The sequence below is a fragment of the Colletotrichum destructivum genome, chromosome 4, assembly GCF_034447905.1.
Source record: "Colletotrichum destructivum chromosome 4, complete sequence".
Lineage (NCBI taxonomy): Eukaryota > Fungi > Ascomycota > Sordariomycetes > Glomerellales > Glomerellaceae > Colletotrichum > Colletotrichum destructivum.
In genome coordinates this window covers 3,202,351-3,218,303 of record NC_085899.1, presented here as the reverse complement: position 1 = coordinate 3,218,303, position 15,953 = coordinate 3,202,351, and the positions used below count along the sequence as shown (strand labels likewise).

The 15,953-nt window shown below is 57.6% G+C and overlaps 5 protein-coding genes across 5 annotated transcripts; 3 read left to right on the top strand and 2 right to left on the bottom strand.

The window, feature by feature from the left end:
• The first annotated feature begins 250 nt into the window (after nucleotides 1-250).
• CDEST_06895 (Putative SPX domain, PLC-like phosphodiesterase, TIM beta/alpha-barrel domain superfamily) lies at nucleotides 251-5,047 on the top strand. The gene is made up of 4 exons (XM_062923054.1): nucleotides 251-1,058; nucleotides 1,154-1,272; nucleotides 1,332-4,522; nucleotides 4,582-5,047. Exons 1-4 carry the CDS (start codon nucleotides 1,042-1,044, stop codon nucleotides 4,723-4,725), a joined length of 3,471 nt encoding a protein of 1,156 aa, XP_062779105.1. The 5' UTR covers nucleotides 251-1,041; the 3' UTR covers nucleotides 4,726-5,047.
• Nucleotides 5,048-6,284: 1,237 nt separating this feature from the next.
• CDEST_06894 (Putative NAD-dependent epimerase/dehydratase, NAD(P)-binding domain superfamily) lies at nucleotides 6,285-8,429 on the top strand. Its single transcript, XM_062923053.1, has 2 exons — nucleotides 6,285-6,409; nucleotides 6,592-8,429. Exons 1-2 carry the CDS (start codon nucleotides 6,388-6,390, stop codon nucleotides 7,593-7,595), a joined length of 1,026 nt encoding a protein of 341 aa, XP_062779104.1. The 5' UTR covers nucleotides 6,285-6,387; the 3' UTR covers nucleotides 7,596-8,429.
• Nucleotides 8,430-9,132: 703 nt separating this feature from the next.
• CDEST_06893 (uncharacterized protein) lies at nucleotides 9,133-10,257 on the top strand (the record flags this gene model as incomplete). Its single annotated transcript, XM_062923052.1, has 2 exons — nucleotides 9,133-9,765; nucleotides 9,838-10,257. The coding sequence occupies exons 1-2, from the start codon at nucleotides 9,439-9,441 to the stop codon at nucleotides 10,255-10,257; spliced, it is 747 nt and encodes a 248-aa protein (XP_062779103.1). The 5' UTR covers nucleotides 9,133-9,438.
• An 18-nt stretch (nucleotides 10,258-10,275) lies between these two features.
• Nucleotides 10,276-11,489, bottom strand: CDEST_06892 (uncharacterized protein; the record flags this gene model as incomplete). Its single annotated transcript, XM_062923051.1, has 3 exons — nucleotides 10,276-11,039; nucleotides 11,119-11,211; nucleotides 11,276-11,489. The coding sequence occupies 3 exons, from the start codon at nucleotides 11,487-11,489 to the stop codon at nucleotides 10,276-10,278; spliced, it is 1,071 nt and encodes a 356-aa protein (XP_062779102.1).
• A 1,131-nt stretch (nucleotides 11,490-12,620) lies between these two features.
• On the bottom strand, nucleotides 12,621-15,896 carry CDEST_06891 (Putative peptidase M41, AAA+ ATPase domain, ATPase, AAA-type, core, AAA ATPase, AAA+ lid). Its single transcript, XM_062923050.1, has 2 exons — nucleotides 13,751-15,896; nucleotides 12,621-13,697 (listed from the first exon to the last, which is right to left on the bottom strand). The coding sequence occupies exons 1-2, from the start codon at nucleotides 15,578-15,580 to the stop codon at nucleotides 13,218-13,220; spliced, it is 2,310 nt and encodes a 769-aa protein (XP_062779101.1). The 5' UTR covers nucleotides 15,581-15,896; the 3' UTR covers nucleotides 12,621-13,217.
• Nucleotides 15,897-15,953: the final 57 nt, after the last annotated feature.

Below are 15,953 nucleotides of genomic sequence, written 5' to 3'. Positions count from 1 at the left end.
CCGCGACCGCGTCTCGAGTCGTCAACCCGGCACCTGGGAGTTCCTTCCACGCGTGAATATGCGTGTTGGGATACTTGCCGACCGGCCCTGAGAGACATGGTGCCAAGACTCCAGATACCTTGATGCCTACTCTGTACTGTACCTCTCACTGCGGCGCGCGGCGTGTGGATGTGAGATGAGCTCACACCTCTCTCTGCTTTGCTCTCTCTCTCTCTCTCTGTCTGTCTCTCGCTCACTGTGTGTCTTTATTCTATTCCCGTTGCATGCTTCCGTCACTTGTCAATTCACCGCTGGGGGTTGCTCGTTGCGTTGGTCTGAATTTCCTGGTTCATTCAAAATCCCCCTCCAGCCCACCGACGGATGCTCGAGGGGCCCAGATACTTTTTTTTCTCGTCTTCTTTTGTTTACCTACTTTGGCTACTAGGAAAAGCAGGTCGGCTATTGAGTGATCAGTTGCTCGCCTCTCATCTCTTGCCTATCGTCTCACACTCCGCCTCTCGGTCAATTCACCACAGTTGTCAGTAGTAGACAGCTGGATGTGGAGCTTCTCCGTCCTGGAAAAATCGACGGGTTTCTCGTGACTCGACCGCCCTTGATTCTGGATCACTTTGACGCAACAAAGGGAAAAGCTGTCAATTTCCTGGACCTGCATCCCGGAGCCGGTTCGATAACCTCTTGTTGTTTTCACTCACGCTTCGCTCCTATACTACCCAACACCCTACTACACAACTTATCATTAAACACACACACACACACACACAACACCGAACTCACTGAACTCACCAAACTCACCACCAGAAGAAAACAAAAAACCCACGAGAACAGCAGAAAATGATTGATCGTGGTCTCGGCCTCATCTGCCTCTAAAGCAGCAGCTCTCGCTTTTCGTTCTCTCCACCTCCCGTTGTTCTCTCATCAGCATCTTGTTTGCTGTCGCAGCACACATTTTAGTCGTATCGCCTAGACAATTATCGTCACGGCAAAGCGCCACAACGTCACACCCCCCTTTTTGATACCCCGAAGGATAAGACATCCTTCATCATGAAGTTCGGCAGGAAGTGCGCGCGCCCCCTTCCCCCTTGGAAACTCGAAGTTCTCAACACATCGGGATTCTCTCGTTATTCTGTGTGACGGACGCTGACTCGAATCCCAGCCTCCCCCGCAACCAAGTCCCCGAGTGGGCGGCCTTCTACATCAACTACAAAGGCCTGAAGAAGCTGATCAAGGCGGCTGCGCAATCGGCCAAGGATGGAGAGAAGGTGGATCTTGCAGGTGGGCGGACTTGGACCGGATCGTGAGGGCGTAGCCCATCCCCTGACCGCATGCTGCAGAATTCTTCTTCGCCCTGGACCGCAATCTCGAAGATGTCGACAGCTTCTACAACCGCAAGCTTAGTGAGGCCGTCCGCCGTCTCAATCTGCTGCGCGACCGCTATGGCCGCGTCCACGACCTCGTTTCCAACCTCGACGAGGATGAGACCGAGGAGCTCATGGGCGCTCTCTACGAGATGCGCATCATGCTGAGGAACCTTAACTGGTTCGCTGAAATCAATCGCAGGGGCTTCGTCAAGATTACAAAGAAGCTCGACAAGAAGCTCCCTGACACGGTCTCTCAGCACCGCTACATCTCGACCAAGGTCGACCCGCTGCCTTTTGCCAAGGACACCACCGGCACGCGCCTCCTCGCGGAAATCAACAAATGGATCTCTGCGCTGGGTGAAGCTCGCAACGTCGACGACGCCAGATCCGACAGGTCAGTGCGGTCGCTCGGCCGCGTCTCCTCCAAGGCCATGTTAACGCTGTCGCAAACCCTACTCGACACCCTGGAGCAGGCCATTCGCAATGACGATGTCGAGTCGTTGAAGACCGGCTTGAAGGACGGCAACGTGTCCGGTGAGCAGGCATCTCAGGGCCTGCTTCTGAACATGCTGCAGCGCTCCATTGCTGCGAGGTCCAAGGCTTGCATTGCCTATCTAATCGACCAGCTGCCGTCCATCCACGAGCCCGATGATATCAACGAGCGAAACTGTGTTCACAGACTCGTCATTCACATCGGCCGCACCAAGTCTTCCGACCCTGACAACGAGCCCAAATCGTACCCTTTCCCCATTGGCACGCAGTTTACTTCTCACGACCTGCAGCCAGCAGTCTCCCAAGTCGTCACCCCCCGGGCGCTCAACCAGAACGAGGCGAAGCTGCTCGGCAAGGACGACGAGGCGGTCCAGATTCTCATGTATCTCCTCGATAATCTGAAGCCCGAGCACAGAGAAGCACTCAGTGCGAGGGACTCGTTTGGGCGACTGCCGCTCCACTACGCCGCCCGATTCGGCTTCGTGGTCGTCTGCCAGATCATCATGGCCAAGATGCAGGAGTGGGGCCAGTTCAACGTCGAGAACGGCATCGATGCCCCCGAATGGCAGGACAACGACGGCTACGCCCCGCTGCATTTGAGCGTCGTGGGCGGACACCCCCTGACGACCAAGGCTCTTCTCCAAGGAGAGAACTGGCAGGGTGTTAGCGTCAAGAAGGCAGAAATGAGACGAACCGTGTCCAAATCCGGCGCTGTTCTCGCCATGGCCACCAAATCCAACTACAAGGTCATCGTGGAGATGCTCGTCGACGCTGGGGTTGACATCAACTGGCAGGACAAGACGGGTGAAACCGCACTGCACCTTGCCGCGCGCCTCGGTCACGATGAGATCGCCAAGTCGCTGATCAAGGGCACTGATGAGCAAAAGGCCGATCTCGAGATCGCGGAGAACACGTACGCCTGGACGCCACTTCACGTGGCTGCCGTCGACGGTCACCTCTCGGTGGTCCAGTTGCTCGTCGACTCGGGCGCAGTCGTCGCCAAGGCCGATTCTTCTGGCTGGACCGCCAAGGAACACGCTGCGCTGCGTGGCCATCTGGACATCGCCAGGCTCCTCGCGAACCAAGCCGAGTCCGAGATCGTCCAGCCTACGAGCAGCCTCAAAATCTCCAACGAGAGCTCTCCCCGCTCGTCGTCTCCCGAGAACACGTCGTCGATCGACGGTCGCAAATCCGACGGCTACGTCCGTCCTGTGGAGCCGGTCAAGACCTTTGGCCATCGCTATCTCACCGACAAGAGCATGGTCCTTGTCAGCCTTGGATCGATGGACATGCGCAAGAACCTCGAGGCCGTCAAGCTTGACCGCGTGCCCTTGACCGAAGCCCATCTGACCGAGCTTGACACGGCTTTGTCCATTGTTGTCTCGGCCAGCGGTGCCCAAGGCGAGCCTACCATTGTTGACTTGCCGGTCCATGAGACCGTTTCCACCGAGCCAATCGTGTTCACGGCGGCCGACCCCTCTCAGGTCAAGCTGATGTTCGACATTGTCCCGACTTACTCTGGAAATGAGAAGAACAAGATCGGACGCGGTGTGGCCCTCCTCTCCTCCATCAAGCCCACTTTGGGCACGAAACGGATGAATCTCCAAGGCGATGTCTGTGTGCCGATCTTGGCGAACAACTTGGATGTCATTGGTACCGTCAACTTCAACTTTTTGGTCGTCACACCCTTCTCGCATCCCAACATGGAGATCAACTCCCAGCAGACGTACTGGAAGAAGCTAGCCACGACGATGGTCATTGGTCACCGCGGTATGGGTAAGAACATGACGAGCAACAAGTCTCTCCAACTGGGAGAGAACACGGTGCCTTCTTTCATTGCGGCGGCCAACCTTGGCGCCCAGTACGTTGAGTTCGATGTGCAGCTCACCAAGGACCACGTGCCAGTTATCTACCATGACTTCCTTGTCAGCGAGACTGGTATTGATGCCCCGGTTCACACCCTGACCCTGGAGCAGTTCTTGCACATCAACCCCGACTCAAACCGCACAAACGGTGTCAACGCAGTCAATGAGAGAATCGAGAAGGTTCGAAACAATGCGCCGGGTCCCAGGCAACGGTCTTTGTCCATGGGCTACGCCGGCGACAGTCTCAACGGGGGCGGCCTCGAGGAGCGCATGAAGCACACGCGGGACTTCAAGAACAAGGGCTACAAGGCCAACTCGCGTGGCAACTTCATCCAGGCGCCGTTTGCCACGTTGGAAGACCTTTTCCGCCAGCTCCCCGAGCACATTGGCTTCAACATCGAGATGAAGTACCCCATGCTCCACGAGAGCGAGGAGCAGGAGATGGACACGTACGCCGTCGAGCTGAACTCCTTCTGCGACACGGTCTTGTCAAAGGTGTACGACCTGGCGGGCAACCGACACATCATCTTCAGCTCCTTCAATCCCGACATCTGTCTTTGCTTGAGCTTCAAGCAGCCGTCGATCCCCATCATGTTCTTGACCGATGCAGGCACCTGCCCCGTCGGTGACATCAGAGCCTCTTCGCTGCAGGAGGCCATCCGGTTCGCCAGTCGCTGGAACTTGATTGGAATCGTTAGCGCCGCCGAGCCTCTCATCAACAGCCCCCGACTGGTCAAGGTCGTCAAGGAGAGCGGCCTCCTCTGCGTCAGTTATGGAACGTTGAACAACAACCCCATCATGGTTCAAGTAAGTTACCGGTCGTCTTTTCCGTTCCTCGACAACAACCAGTGCTGACCGTTTCGCAGCGTCAAGTGAAAGAGGGTATCGACGCGGTCATCGTAGACAACGTCCTCGCCATCAGAAAGGGTCTCACGACCACCGAGGCTGAGGTTCTCAACGGCGAGGTCGAGACCTCGGAGGAGGGATCGGAGACTGGCGACTCGGTTTAGAAACAAGAGGGGGAAACCATCTACGGCTCCACAGCACGGGGAAAAGAACAAATGACTTTGCATGGCATAGCGTAACAGGAAGGGAGAAATGGCATATACAACCGGTCGTGTAGAGTTTCCGACCGGCTTTCAACACGTATCACAGGGAGGGAGAGCAAGAAGCTTAAGCACGCGTCTGCGATGCAGTGACAGATTCAATCCGGGAGGTCCGTCCTGGGATCCGGGGACTTTGTGGTTGGATGGTCGTTGGGATGAGCATCTACTCCACGTACATGATGATTCCGGCCCCTAGAGTGCTGTTGAAAATGCCATCGAATGTGACCGCATGATGCATCTGGGAAGGTGGACGTTATGCTAGCTCCACCTACCGCCCCCTTGCCCAACCACCAGTTCGTCTGACGCGATCCGCAATTGCTGTCTTGCACCTATTCGCTTGGTGGATTACGAAGCCTTATGGCGACATGTAGATTATGATGAATGGCGGGTGATGCTCATTCCATAAGGGAAAGATAAGTGAAAGAAACCCTCTCAAAGTTGCCGACCTCCTTCCTCCTTCCATTACCAACAAAAAGAGAGAAAATAGAAAGAAAGAGAAGAAAAAAATCCTTCATGCCTCCTCGCTCACGGCACATCACATACGCGCGCGCACGACCTACCCAGAAGCAAAAGAGTTGCGCCGAGGGGAATCGAACCCCCGGCTCCCCGACGCTGCTTGATGGCAACGGAGAATTTTACCACTAAACCATCGGCGCTAGGCATTAATGTTTGAGACCTCGACAAGTTTCCAGATCGTGGGTCGTTGGATGATGTACACTGCAAAGAGGATTATATCGCGCATTTCGACCGGGGTTGTGTTGTTTTGGTGTTTTGAGGTGGATCTTGGTGGGGCCGGTCGGGCGCCCGGTGCCGGGGACGGAGGACGGGGAAGGGGGGAGACAGGTGTTGCCGAGATTGGCTTGGGGGCTCCGAGCTGGCTTGTAGGAGAGGAAGGACGACAGCAGAACTGGCCTACAGTGTGCTTGTACTGGGCGATGAAGATCCATTGGCGTGTAACTGTCATCGCTGTTGTAAAATCCCCGAACGAGCTTAGGCACGGTGTAAATCATTCAAAGGACGGTCTATGGACAGCAGATCGATCATCCCGGCGAAGCAACAGTCTGTTCTTGCACGGCATATCCCCTGCGATTTCCAGTTGCCCGCCCGGCCATGTCAGCCGCCGGCTCACCATAGATGCACGATTCCCCGGGCTCCCCCAACGCCGTGGAGCGGAAACCGGTTCCGACCTCGGCGGGACGAAGAGCCGAGGGATGGGTATGGACACCAGGTGGATTGATAGCACATGAATGGCTGGAATGGCGTCATGCCGCCGGTTGGTTGGTGTGGGCGGGGACTCCCACGCAGCCCACATTGGGGCCCGACTCTGAATGGTGCGGGGGAAGCTCTTGTTAATCATCATGCAATGGAGGGGTAAAGTGACGGCGTGTTGGGGTCGCGGAGGGCGTGGAGGGGTCGAGCCGTGATAAAAAGGGTGAGACTTTGACTTTCTACTCAGTCGTTCACGACACATCACCTATCAAAGCCCATTGAAACAGGCCAAGACTCGAACATTGGGAATTACCTCAACTTAGAACCATTGCAAGGACACACACACCGAACGTCAATATGACCAAGATTCTGCTGACAGGTGAGTGTCGTCTACAACCCAACGTTCTTTTTTTTTTTTTTTTTTTTTTTGTATTCCATGATTTAAGTTTTTTGAACTCTTCGTGCCGCTGGTGGCAGACATGGGAATCCAACAATCTCATCCACTAGACGATACAGTTAAACACGCTCTCCCGAGACACAAAAGACTAACACTGCACACAGGCGGCTCCGGCTTCATCGCCGCGCACATCCTCGAGCAGCTCCTGGCGCGCGGGCACTCGGTCGTCACGACCGTTCGCTCCGAAGACAAGGCCCAGAAGATCCGCGACGCCCACAAGGACCTCGACGCTTCGCGCCTCGCCGTCGCCATCGTCCCGGACATTGCGCGCGAGGACGCCTTCGACGAGGTCGTCAAGACGCCCGGCCTCGAGGCCGTGCTGCACACGGCCAGCCCCTTCCACTTCAACTGGACCGACGCCAAAAAGGAGCTCGTCGACCCGGCTGTCGTCGGCACGACGGCCATCCTGCGCGCCCTCAAGAGGGACGCCCCCGGCGTCAAGCGTGTCGTCGTGACGTCGTCCTTCGCCTCCATCATCGACGAGGCCAAGCTCGAGGACCCGGCCACCGTCTTCACTGAGAAGCACTGGAACCCCGTCACCCTCGAGGACATCGGCCGCAGCCCCGCGACGGCGTACCGCGCGTCCAAGAAGCTCGCCGAGAAGGCCGCTTGGGACTTTGTCGAGCAGGAGAAGCCGGGCTTCGACCTCGTGACGGTGACGCCGCCGCTGGTGCTGGGCCCCGTCGTGCACCACTTCGCGGACCTCGGCAGCATCAACACGTCCAACGAGCGCGTCGTCGACCTGGTCAAGGGGAAGTGGAAGGACGCCGTCGCGCCGACGGGCGCCGCGTACCTGTGGATCGACGTGCGGGACCTTGCGCTGGCCCACGTGCTGGCGCTCGAGAAGGCCGAGGCCGGCGGCCGCAGGCTGTTCACGACGGCCGGGTGGTTCAGCAACGCCGAGATCGCGGCCGTCGTGAGGAAGAACTTCCCTGAGCTGAAGGACCGGCTGCCGGCCGAGGGGACCAAGGGCGGCGAGCTGCCGCCCAAGGACAAGGTGTACGGGTACGACGACAGCGAGACGGCCAAGATCCTGGGCATCAAGTGGCGGACGCTGGAGGAGAGCATCACGGACCTGGTCAAGGACATCAAGGGGTTTGGTATCTAAGGGGCGGGGATGAGTGATGGTCTCCGGGTGGTAGTGAAGATAGATGACTCGGGCACGAGTTAAGCCTTACCAGCAATTCTTAGCCGACGAGGGGTTTTTTTGCTTTTCTTCATTAATCCCTTGTTACGAAGACGGGCTCCTCTGGATGTGGCCGGTGCGAAGGAGCGAACTGTAGGAACCTATGTGCGACATTTTTGAAGAAAGGCGACTATCCTGGCCTCGCCATGCTATCACCGGACTGCAAGAACACTTCCGCCGAGAGGGCCCTTGAACGATTCGCACGATTCTTCTCTACCGTGACGGCAGCGACACACCTGGCTGTTTCGGCTCTGAAATCTATGTCTGTTTGGGATGGGGGAGAAGGATGAAACGGTCCTCAAGCCCGCTCCGTCCGCTTCAGGCTTCTAATAAAGCAACCAATTCATCCACCGCCTCACATTCCTGGGACCAGAATCTCTGGATTGTCTCGACAAAAAAGACGCCGTTCAGATTGAGAAAAGCGTGGCTGGAGTATCTCCGTACCACTTCTTCACTTTGGAACTCGTGAGAGAGGGAGCCCTGCCCACCAGGATGTTGTGGATCGTCAGACCCAGGCCAAAGAGGACCGACTCGGCCATCTTGACAACGTCACCATCGGGCAAACGTTTAACGAGGGATTTTAAGCCGAGAGCAACAGGTAAACCCTTCTGACTTAAAGATGGGATTTCGTCCTTCCCGTCATGGTTGACATGGGACGCTGGGCTCAGTGCTGGAAGAATGGCCGTCGTGGCGGTGTGCAGACCGTAAACGGGACAAGGATAGGCGGTGCTTGACGATGTTTATGGTGTGGTCTCCGGGGGACTTGGGAGGGGGGGGGGGGGGGGAGGAGAAAGAGGTTGTTGCACATTCTGCTCTGAAAGGCCAGCTTGCTGTTGTCGTGCCATCCACACAACTTTGGTGGCAGGCTTACTTGAGAGGTGTGTAAGTATGAGTGATATCACCTAGGGATGGATATAGAGGCAGGTGAAAGACCTTCGAGTTTAGGCTTCTGCGCCGAGATACCAGACCAGACGGACTTCTTCCATTAAACGTCTGCGTCTTCTAGATCACGGCAGCCTGGTTTGGACCAACGGGCACAACACGCTCTGAACATGGCTGCATTCTCACCACCCTCTTTTAGGCCGGCGGCATGTTGTTTTTGATTCACTATTGGTTTACAGTGTTTGTAATCCATGGGAAAACACAGTAGGGCCAGCTGCAGATCGGTTGGCTCTTTGGAATATACCCAATGCAACGTCGGGGAAGTCAAGTCGTACGACCTCAAATGACGTGGCATAGCCAGGTCTGATTCGTAGCACACCCTCATGATAAACGTCCTTGTCTACTTTACTGGCTGGGAGAGCTATGGATCGTCCTCTGACAATTGTAGCTGTAGAGGTAGATCCAAAGCTGCATCATGTTCATCATCGGCCGTTATAAGCCGGGTCTAGAGGGTGCGCCGAGATAACTTACACATATGAGATCACTAAAGCACTTGGGGCAAAGGCCAAAGATACCACCATCGAATTTCCTACAGTCCGGAAGAAGGGCGACGCAGCAACACATCCTATCTATTGACTACGGAACACTTATTCCTCGGGGAGCCTGGTTGGACTGGAAATGTAGCGAGACAGCTGCCACTTTGCGGCAACGCCACTTGCTAACTGCCCTTGAGACATTGAGGTCTAACTAGCTCAAAGACTCGTACCAGCCACGATAGAAATCCCTTGCCAAATGATCAAGAAAATTTCCCCCCCATTCAGGAAGCCTCCAGCACTGTCAAGTGCGTCTACAAAGCAGCATTCAAACCCCAGGCCCCCAGATCATGTCGACCACTGCGGCCATCACGGCCATCACGGCCGTCGCGGTTACCGTAGCCACCGCGACCACGGCGAGAATCGTGACCCTCACGGACGCCGTGATCGTCGTAGTCATCGTAAGTATGGAGACTGGCAAAACTACGAGGGGGCTCGTACCCCAAGGCCAAATTTCGAGGTCTCCACAGGACCCGCGGCATGGTATCTTCGAAATCCTCGACGTTATGCTGCGCGCACCGCGTCGGGTCCGGGGCGCGGGGGTCGGACCTCTCGGGGCAGCCCGATCGTCGGCACCTCGCGTGATTTCGACAAAAGTCCGAGTTCTCGACGGACGCGTCGTGGCAGCCCGGCCGTCGGCATCTCGCATGGGCCCAGCAGAAGTCTGAGTTGTCGATGGGCCCATCGAGGCACCCAAGTCGCCGACACCTCGCGTGGGCCCGGCAAAAGCCCGAGGAGTTGTCGACGGGCCCCTCGGCGCAGCCCGGCCGTCCGCACTTGGCGTGGGAACGGCAGAAGCCCCCGGCATTCTCGGCGGACCTCTCGCTGCAACCCTCCTCGCCGCAGGCGTGGGCCCGGCAATACGGCGAGAGCGGCAAGTGGACGCCGAGCATCAGCATCGTCTGCGAGAGCGCCATGCGCACGCGCAGCTGCGGGCAGCCCGCGACGGCGCACTTGTGGTCCGCGCAGTGCTCGCTGAACTGGTGGCGCTCATTGTTGCAGGCGCGGTGCGAGCAGATGTGGCCCACGCAGAGCGAGGTTCCATCGACGACGGGGGCGTCGCAGTCGGGCCGGCGACAACGGGTCTGCAGGTCTGGATGCCGTGTTAGATAATGTCTTTCGATTCATTATTGTATTCTCGGTAGCAGATCGAGGTGGGAAAGGAGAAGATACCGGGCCGAAAGAATAGGGGGCTGTCGAGAGATGAACAAGAGTGTATTCGGACTGATTCCAAAAGGGGCACACTTACGCTCCTCGCACATCTCCTTGACATTCTCCCCGTCCACCACCCGAAACCGATCGCACCCAGGCGACGCGCAGGCGCGGTGCCTGGCGCAGTAGTGCTCAAACTCGCCCTTCAGCTCGCAGCCGAGCCTCGCACACTGATGCCGGGGACAGAACTCGCCCAGCCAGTTCCGGTTCCAGCAGTCGCGCACGTCGCACTCGTGGTTCTTGCAGTACCGCGACCGCTCGGTGCGGTTGGTGCGGGCCCGCATGCAGCCGGCCTCCTCGCACACGTGCGCGGCGCAGACTTCCTCGGTACCGGGCGCCTTCTCGGCGTCGCAGCCGCCCTCGAAGCGGCAGAAGTGCACGCCGCAGTGGCGCGAGGGCACCCCCTGCTCGTCGAGATGGGCGAAGCGCCGGCAGCCGGCCGTCGCGCACATGCTGTGGCGGTCGCAGTACCGGGACGGGTCGTTGGGGTCGCCCGAGGCGCCGGGGCAGCGGGCGAGGCATGCCGGTGACGCGCACGTGTGCGAGGCGCAGAACGGGGACGGGTCGGCCTTGCGGTTCGGGCAGTCGATGTGGTCGCAGCGGTGGCCGGGGCAGTATTTGTAGTCGAGGCCGTTGGGGTGGTTACGCTCGTTGGCGCAGCCCGGCTCGAGGCAGTTGTCTTGGGAGGTGTCAGCAATAGAAAGATGGGGATACATCGATGTCTCGAGGTGCGAGATAGGGGGCTCAAGTGAACGTACGATACTGCGAACAGAACTGGAAATCTTTCGGATCGTTGTTTTTGACGTAGTTGGTACATCGCTGGTCGTTGACCGAGCCCGTGCATAGGAGATCTAGAGACGAAAAGTGAACAAGAGAGGATGATAGGGGGGGGGGGCCTTCTCAGGGGCCGCGTACGATGATGGCAGAATCCCTTGTTAGTGGCTCGCAAGTTCTTGCACGCGGAGTTGCCCTCCACCCTTCTACAACAGTGAAGACTGCAGAAGCGAGACTCATAACGGTCGTCGCCCTTCTTCAACGTGACTCTGTTTTTGGGGCAGCGGCCCATGGGCGTCGTGTACCTGCAGAGGCTGTCCAGCTCCTGGGGCGACATGTAATACCTCTTGCTCATGTTTGGATCCCGGTTCCGCGGTCGTTTACGAAGTAGGATTTTGGTAGGCTCCAATCAACAAAACGATCGAGAAAGAAAGAAAAGGAGCCGAGTGGGTTGTCTATGAGTCGATGATGGTGAATGAAGCCAGCTTCGTTCGAGGTGAAGGACTGCGCTGAGGGGAAGGGGGAAGAAGCCTGGTTTTGTGAACGTACAGTGGGCGGGGGGTCAGGGAAAGGAGTCGGTGAGCAGACAACTACAAGGCGGACCAAGGCGGCTCTGCGTAGCAGACTTGTGCTTGCAGAATGTGAGTGACAACCAACGGTAGACCACAAAGCCTGGGCGACGTGAGAGAGAGCAGTTCTCCGAGGTGGGACGAAGAAGGACTGTTCATGTGGAGGCACCGGCCGAGACTCGGGTGGGCGCTCTCTCTCTCTCTCTCTCTCTCGCTCTCTCTCGGTGGGCGATTAGCTCTCGTGGCGTAAAAAGGGTTGGGAGGAGGAGAAACAACAACAACAGCATGTCTGTTGAGTAGGTATGACGAGGTATCTGGGTGATGTAACGCGTGCTTCGTCATGTTGCTATGCTACTGAGGAGCGGTGTGGCGCACAATGGTTGTATGCAGCATGTCGATACCCGGCCTCCGGTTTCAACAGCCAAGCAAGTTCGGGGAAACTATGAGACATTACTACTATGTTCGCCTTTGTATCGAGATGACAAGAGGGGGGGGGGGGGGGGGGGGGGGAGGGGTGTGACATGCAGGAAATCCTTGGGCTGGTGGAGGACGATGACAGCTGAGGATGGAGGGGGGGGAACACGAGAAAACAGAGCACTGTGCTACAGCAACAGGTGGAAGAAAGACGGCGGTATCCTCGCGTGTTCGGGCATCTGTCGTGTCGAGCACTTCTCCTTCTCTTCTCTCTCCTCCTACAGCGACGAAGGGTAAGTAGGTGGATTAACCATATAGAACAGCCTACTGTCGACTTCCAGCTGGTGGGCTCACCGATGGGTCGTATTGGACTACTCATAATATGCCTAGGCGTCTTCAATAGCCTCATTCGATTTTGCATGCTTTTCTCGGTTCAGTACTGGTTCTTCACCATGATGACACCCTCCCTCAAACCGCTTCAAGGACTTTCTTTACTGCACGACATAACAAACGGGCGCGCATGCATCAGTAACTTATTCCTACAAACGAAATAATACACTCATTCGAGTTTAACTTCGACTCGTCGTCGAGTCCAGGCGCTGTCAACTCGCTGAGGGAACCGAGCGCTATCGCCCGCTGTGTCCGGGTTCTCGCCTTTCGTAGGTATCCAAAAACCCTCCATACCGAGATACTCAACAGCCAGCCAATATATGCCAAGTGTCAACGCCCTATTCGCAGGGCGTCTCAAAGCCCCTGAATTAGGTGAGGGGAGAGTGTTGTGTGCGGGTAGTCGTCTGTTGAACCCTTCTACTTGATTTGTTGGATTGGCCCAAGGAGTGTCGCCCAGAACTCGCACCTGAACCTGACTGAACCTGCTCCGCCTAAGCCTGCCCTACTTTTGTCCAAAGCAGATGAAAATTTGCACCTTCCTCGAACCGCTGAAAACGCCTGCCATGCTGTACCGATGAAATGATACAAGACGTATGAGAGTGAATCTCTACCCGGGCCGCGACTCGGCTCTCGCACTCCTGCATGCTGCTGATAAAGGGAATATGTGTATGAGGTGGTTTCTTGTCCATGTCACCCAGGGCGGCTCCAGATCATGACTTCTGGTTTGGTCCAGGAACTATGCCTTCCGTCGAGGCAGGCGGTGGCGGCGAAGGAGGCGGCGGCGCCGCAGAGCCTCCGTTGGGTCCGGGAGGCGAAGGGAACGGAGGCGGTATCGTCTGGCCGATATTGGCGGCCGCACTGGCAGGTACCTTCATCGGGCCCTTGGGCATGGGCGTACGACCGACGAGCTTCTCGCCGCGGATGACCTTCTCCACCTCGTTCTTGTCTAGGGTCTCGTACTCGACAAGAGCCTTGGCCAGGAGGTCAAGCTCCTTGCGCTTCTCCGTGAGCAGCACGCGCACCTTCTCATAAGACTCGGTCAGAGTACGCTGCACCTCCGACTCGATGATGGCCTTGGTCTCTCCGCTGAGCTGGTCGTAACGCTCGCCATACTCCACGGGGCCAAGTCTGGCCGACATGCCGTAAAGAGCAACCATCTGGTAGGCCAGGTTGGTAGCGTTTTTGAGGTCCTGGGCAATGTTAGAAATGTGAAAACAATCCGCAGACAACAGGGTCAACTTACACTCGAGACACCCGTTGTCACTTTGTCGGTGCCGTAGACCAGCTCCTCAGCAAGCTTTCCACCAAGCGAAGTCTCAATGAGACTCTTCATATCCCTGGTCGTGTAAGAATACTTATCCATCTCGGGGAGATGGGCCGTGTGTCCCAGACTCTGGCCACGAGGTAGAATGGTGACCTTGTAGAGCTTGTTAGGGCCGCTCTCGTGGTAGAATGACACAAGGGCGTGGCCGGCCTCGTGGTAGGCCGTCATCTCCTTCTCCTTCTCGCCAATGACCATGCTCTTGCGCTCGGCTCCCATGATGACCTTGTCCTTGGCCCACTCGAAATCCGTCATGCTGACGGCGGCGGCCTTGAGCCTACTGGCTCGGACGGCAGCCTGGTTGACAATGTTCTCGAGCTCGGCACCGGAAAGGCCGCCGGTGCTGGAGGCGATGGCCTCGAAGTTGATTCCGGGGGCAGCCTTGATCTTCTTGGCGTGGTACTTGAGGATTGCGATGCGGCCGCGGACGTCGGGCAGAGGGACCGTGACGTGGCGGTCGAAACGTCCGGGTCGGGTCAAGGCCTTGTCGAGAAGTTCGGGAAAGTTGGTCGCAGCGATGATGACAACGCCACTGTTCTGCTCGAAACCGTCGAGTTCCGTCAGCAGCTGGTTCAGCGTCTGCTTGTGGTAAGCGGCATCCCTGGTATTGCGACGTCCGCCAATGGCGTCAAGCTCGTCAATGAAGATGATGGCGGGAGACTTGGACTTGGCCGACGCAAAGAGATCGCGGACACGCTTGGCACCGACACCGACGTAGACCTCGTCGAACTCGCTGCCGGACATGTAGAAGAACGGGACGCCGGCCTCGCCTGCGACGGCGCGGGCCAACAGAGTTTTACCGGTACCGGGGGGTCCGACCATGAGAATACCCTTGGGGAGCTTTCCGCCGAGCGTGGAGAACTTTTCGGGGTTGCGCAGGAAATCGACCAGCTCCTGGAGTTCGTCTTTGGCCTCGTCGGCGCCGTGAACGTCGGCAAAGCGGGTGGTCTGGTTCTCGGCCTTGGCCTCGCTGTCGACCTTGCCGCCGGGTCGCTTGAAGAGGTTGAGACCCTCGACCAGCATCGTGACGGCAACCAAGCTAAAATAGGTGAAGAGGCAGAACCAGAGGAGAAACTTGACCCAGCGGAAGACGATGCCACCGAACGACTCATCGACAATAACATGGAGCGGACCGGTCTGACCGCTGCCCTGCACCTTGGCGGTGGCCATGTTGGAGTCGCGCGATCTCGCGGCGAGCGCCTGGCCGACAGCCTGTAGCTGCGCCTGGGACAGGTTGCCGGGAGCCTGCTGGCTTGGTTCCTGACCGGGAACAGCGCCGACATTGCCAAAGGCGGAGGGCAGATGGTCGTGCCCCCCGAGACCTCCGACAGCGGCGGTCCTCTGCATGCCGAGTGCCTGGGCGTATGCCTGATCCACAGCCTCGTTCCTCGCGAACCGACCAGAGTTGTAGCGCTCGATGACGATGGCAGGCATGTTGGCCTTGAGGAGAAGCTGGTAAAAGGCGTTCTGGGCGGTGGCGCTGCCGGGATTCCTGTTCGCGGCTGCTTCACGGCTGGCGAGGAGGTTGCGCGAGATGGGGTGGTTCGTTCCGAAGAGGCGTTGTTGGCGTTGCTGGAGGAGCGCAAGTCCCAGACCGGGAGCTCTCGCGAAGGGGACGGCTACGGGGCGAGCAGACAAGGCGGATGCAGAGGCAAGCCGGAAGACGGATTGCATCGTCGCGGGCTGCATTACCGCCCGCCGGAGGAGTGGGCTGGTCGCGCTCAGCGCCAGCGCTGCCGGGCGTAAGGCCATGTTGCCTTTGGGGTGGCCGGACGAGGGGCGCGTGTCGTTAGAGTGGACGCTTCTTCTTCGACCGTTGGCTGGTGCTGTATGTATTAGATTGCGGGAGAAGGGGGGGGAACAAAGTTCGTGTAGGGGAATCCCCTTCCGAAAGAAAAGAAGAAGAGGCTTCTTCAGCTACTGTCGACGTCGTGATTGTGGTTTGGATGAAGATGTCATGGTCCACGGGCGGATGCTCGTCGTCTTCTTGTTGGGAGGCGGCGAACCGGGGCGACGGGTGGATCTGGCTTACGTTGAGGCAAAATGCGCTAGTTGACGTTAACTCAAATGCCCACGACAGGTGGTGCTGCCTTCCGAGTTTTTCCCTGCTCCGAATGGGCCGCGA

What these genes read in the sequence shown, in the direction of transcription:
- CDEST_06891 (XM_062923050.1), bottom strand. Translation starts at nt 15,580, where the DNA reads ATGGCCTTACGCCCGGCAGCGCTGGCGCTGAGCGCGACCAGCCCACTC. An exon ending in TGACAACGGGTGTCTCGAGT is followed by an intron (nt 13,698 to 13,750) that starts GTAAGTTGACCC and finishes AACATTGCCCAG; the next exon opens with GACCTCAAAAACGCTACCAA.
- CDEST_06895 (XM_062923054.1), top strand. An exon ending in AGAGAAGGTGGATCTTGCAG is followed by an intron (nt 1,273 to 1,331) that starts GTGGGCGGACTT and finishes CGCATGCTGCAG; the next exon opens with AATTCTTCTTCGCCCTGGAC. An exon ending in ACAACCCCATCATGGTTCAA is followed by an intron (nt 4,523 to 4,581) that starts GTAAGTTACCGG and finishes ACCGTTTCGCAG; the next exon opens with CGTCAAGTGAAAGAGGGTAT.
- CDEST_06894 (XM_062923053.1), top strand. Translation starts at nt 6,388, where the DNA reads ATGACCAAGATTCTGCTGACAG. An exon ending in GACCAAGATTCTGCTGACAG is followed by an intron (nt 6,410 to 6,591) that starts GTGAGTGTCGTC and finishes CACTGCACACAG; the next exon opens with GCGGCTCCGGCTTCATCGCC.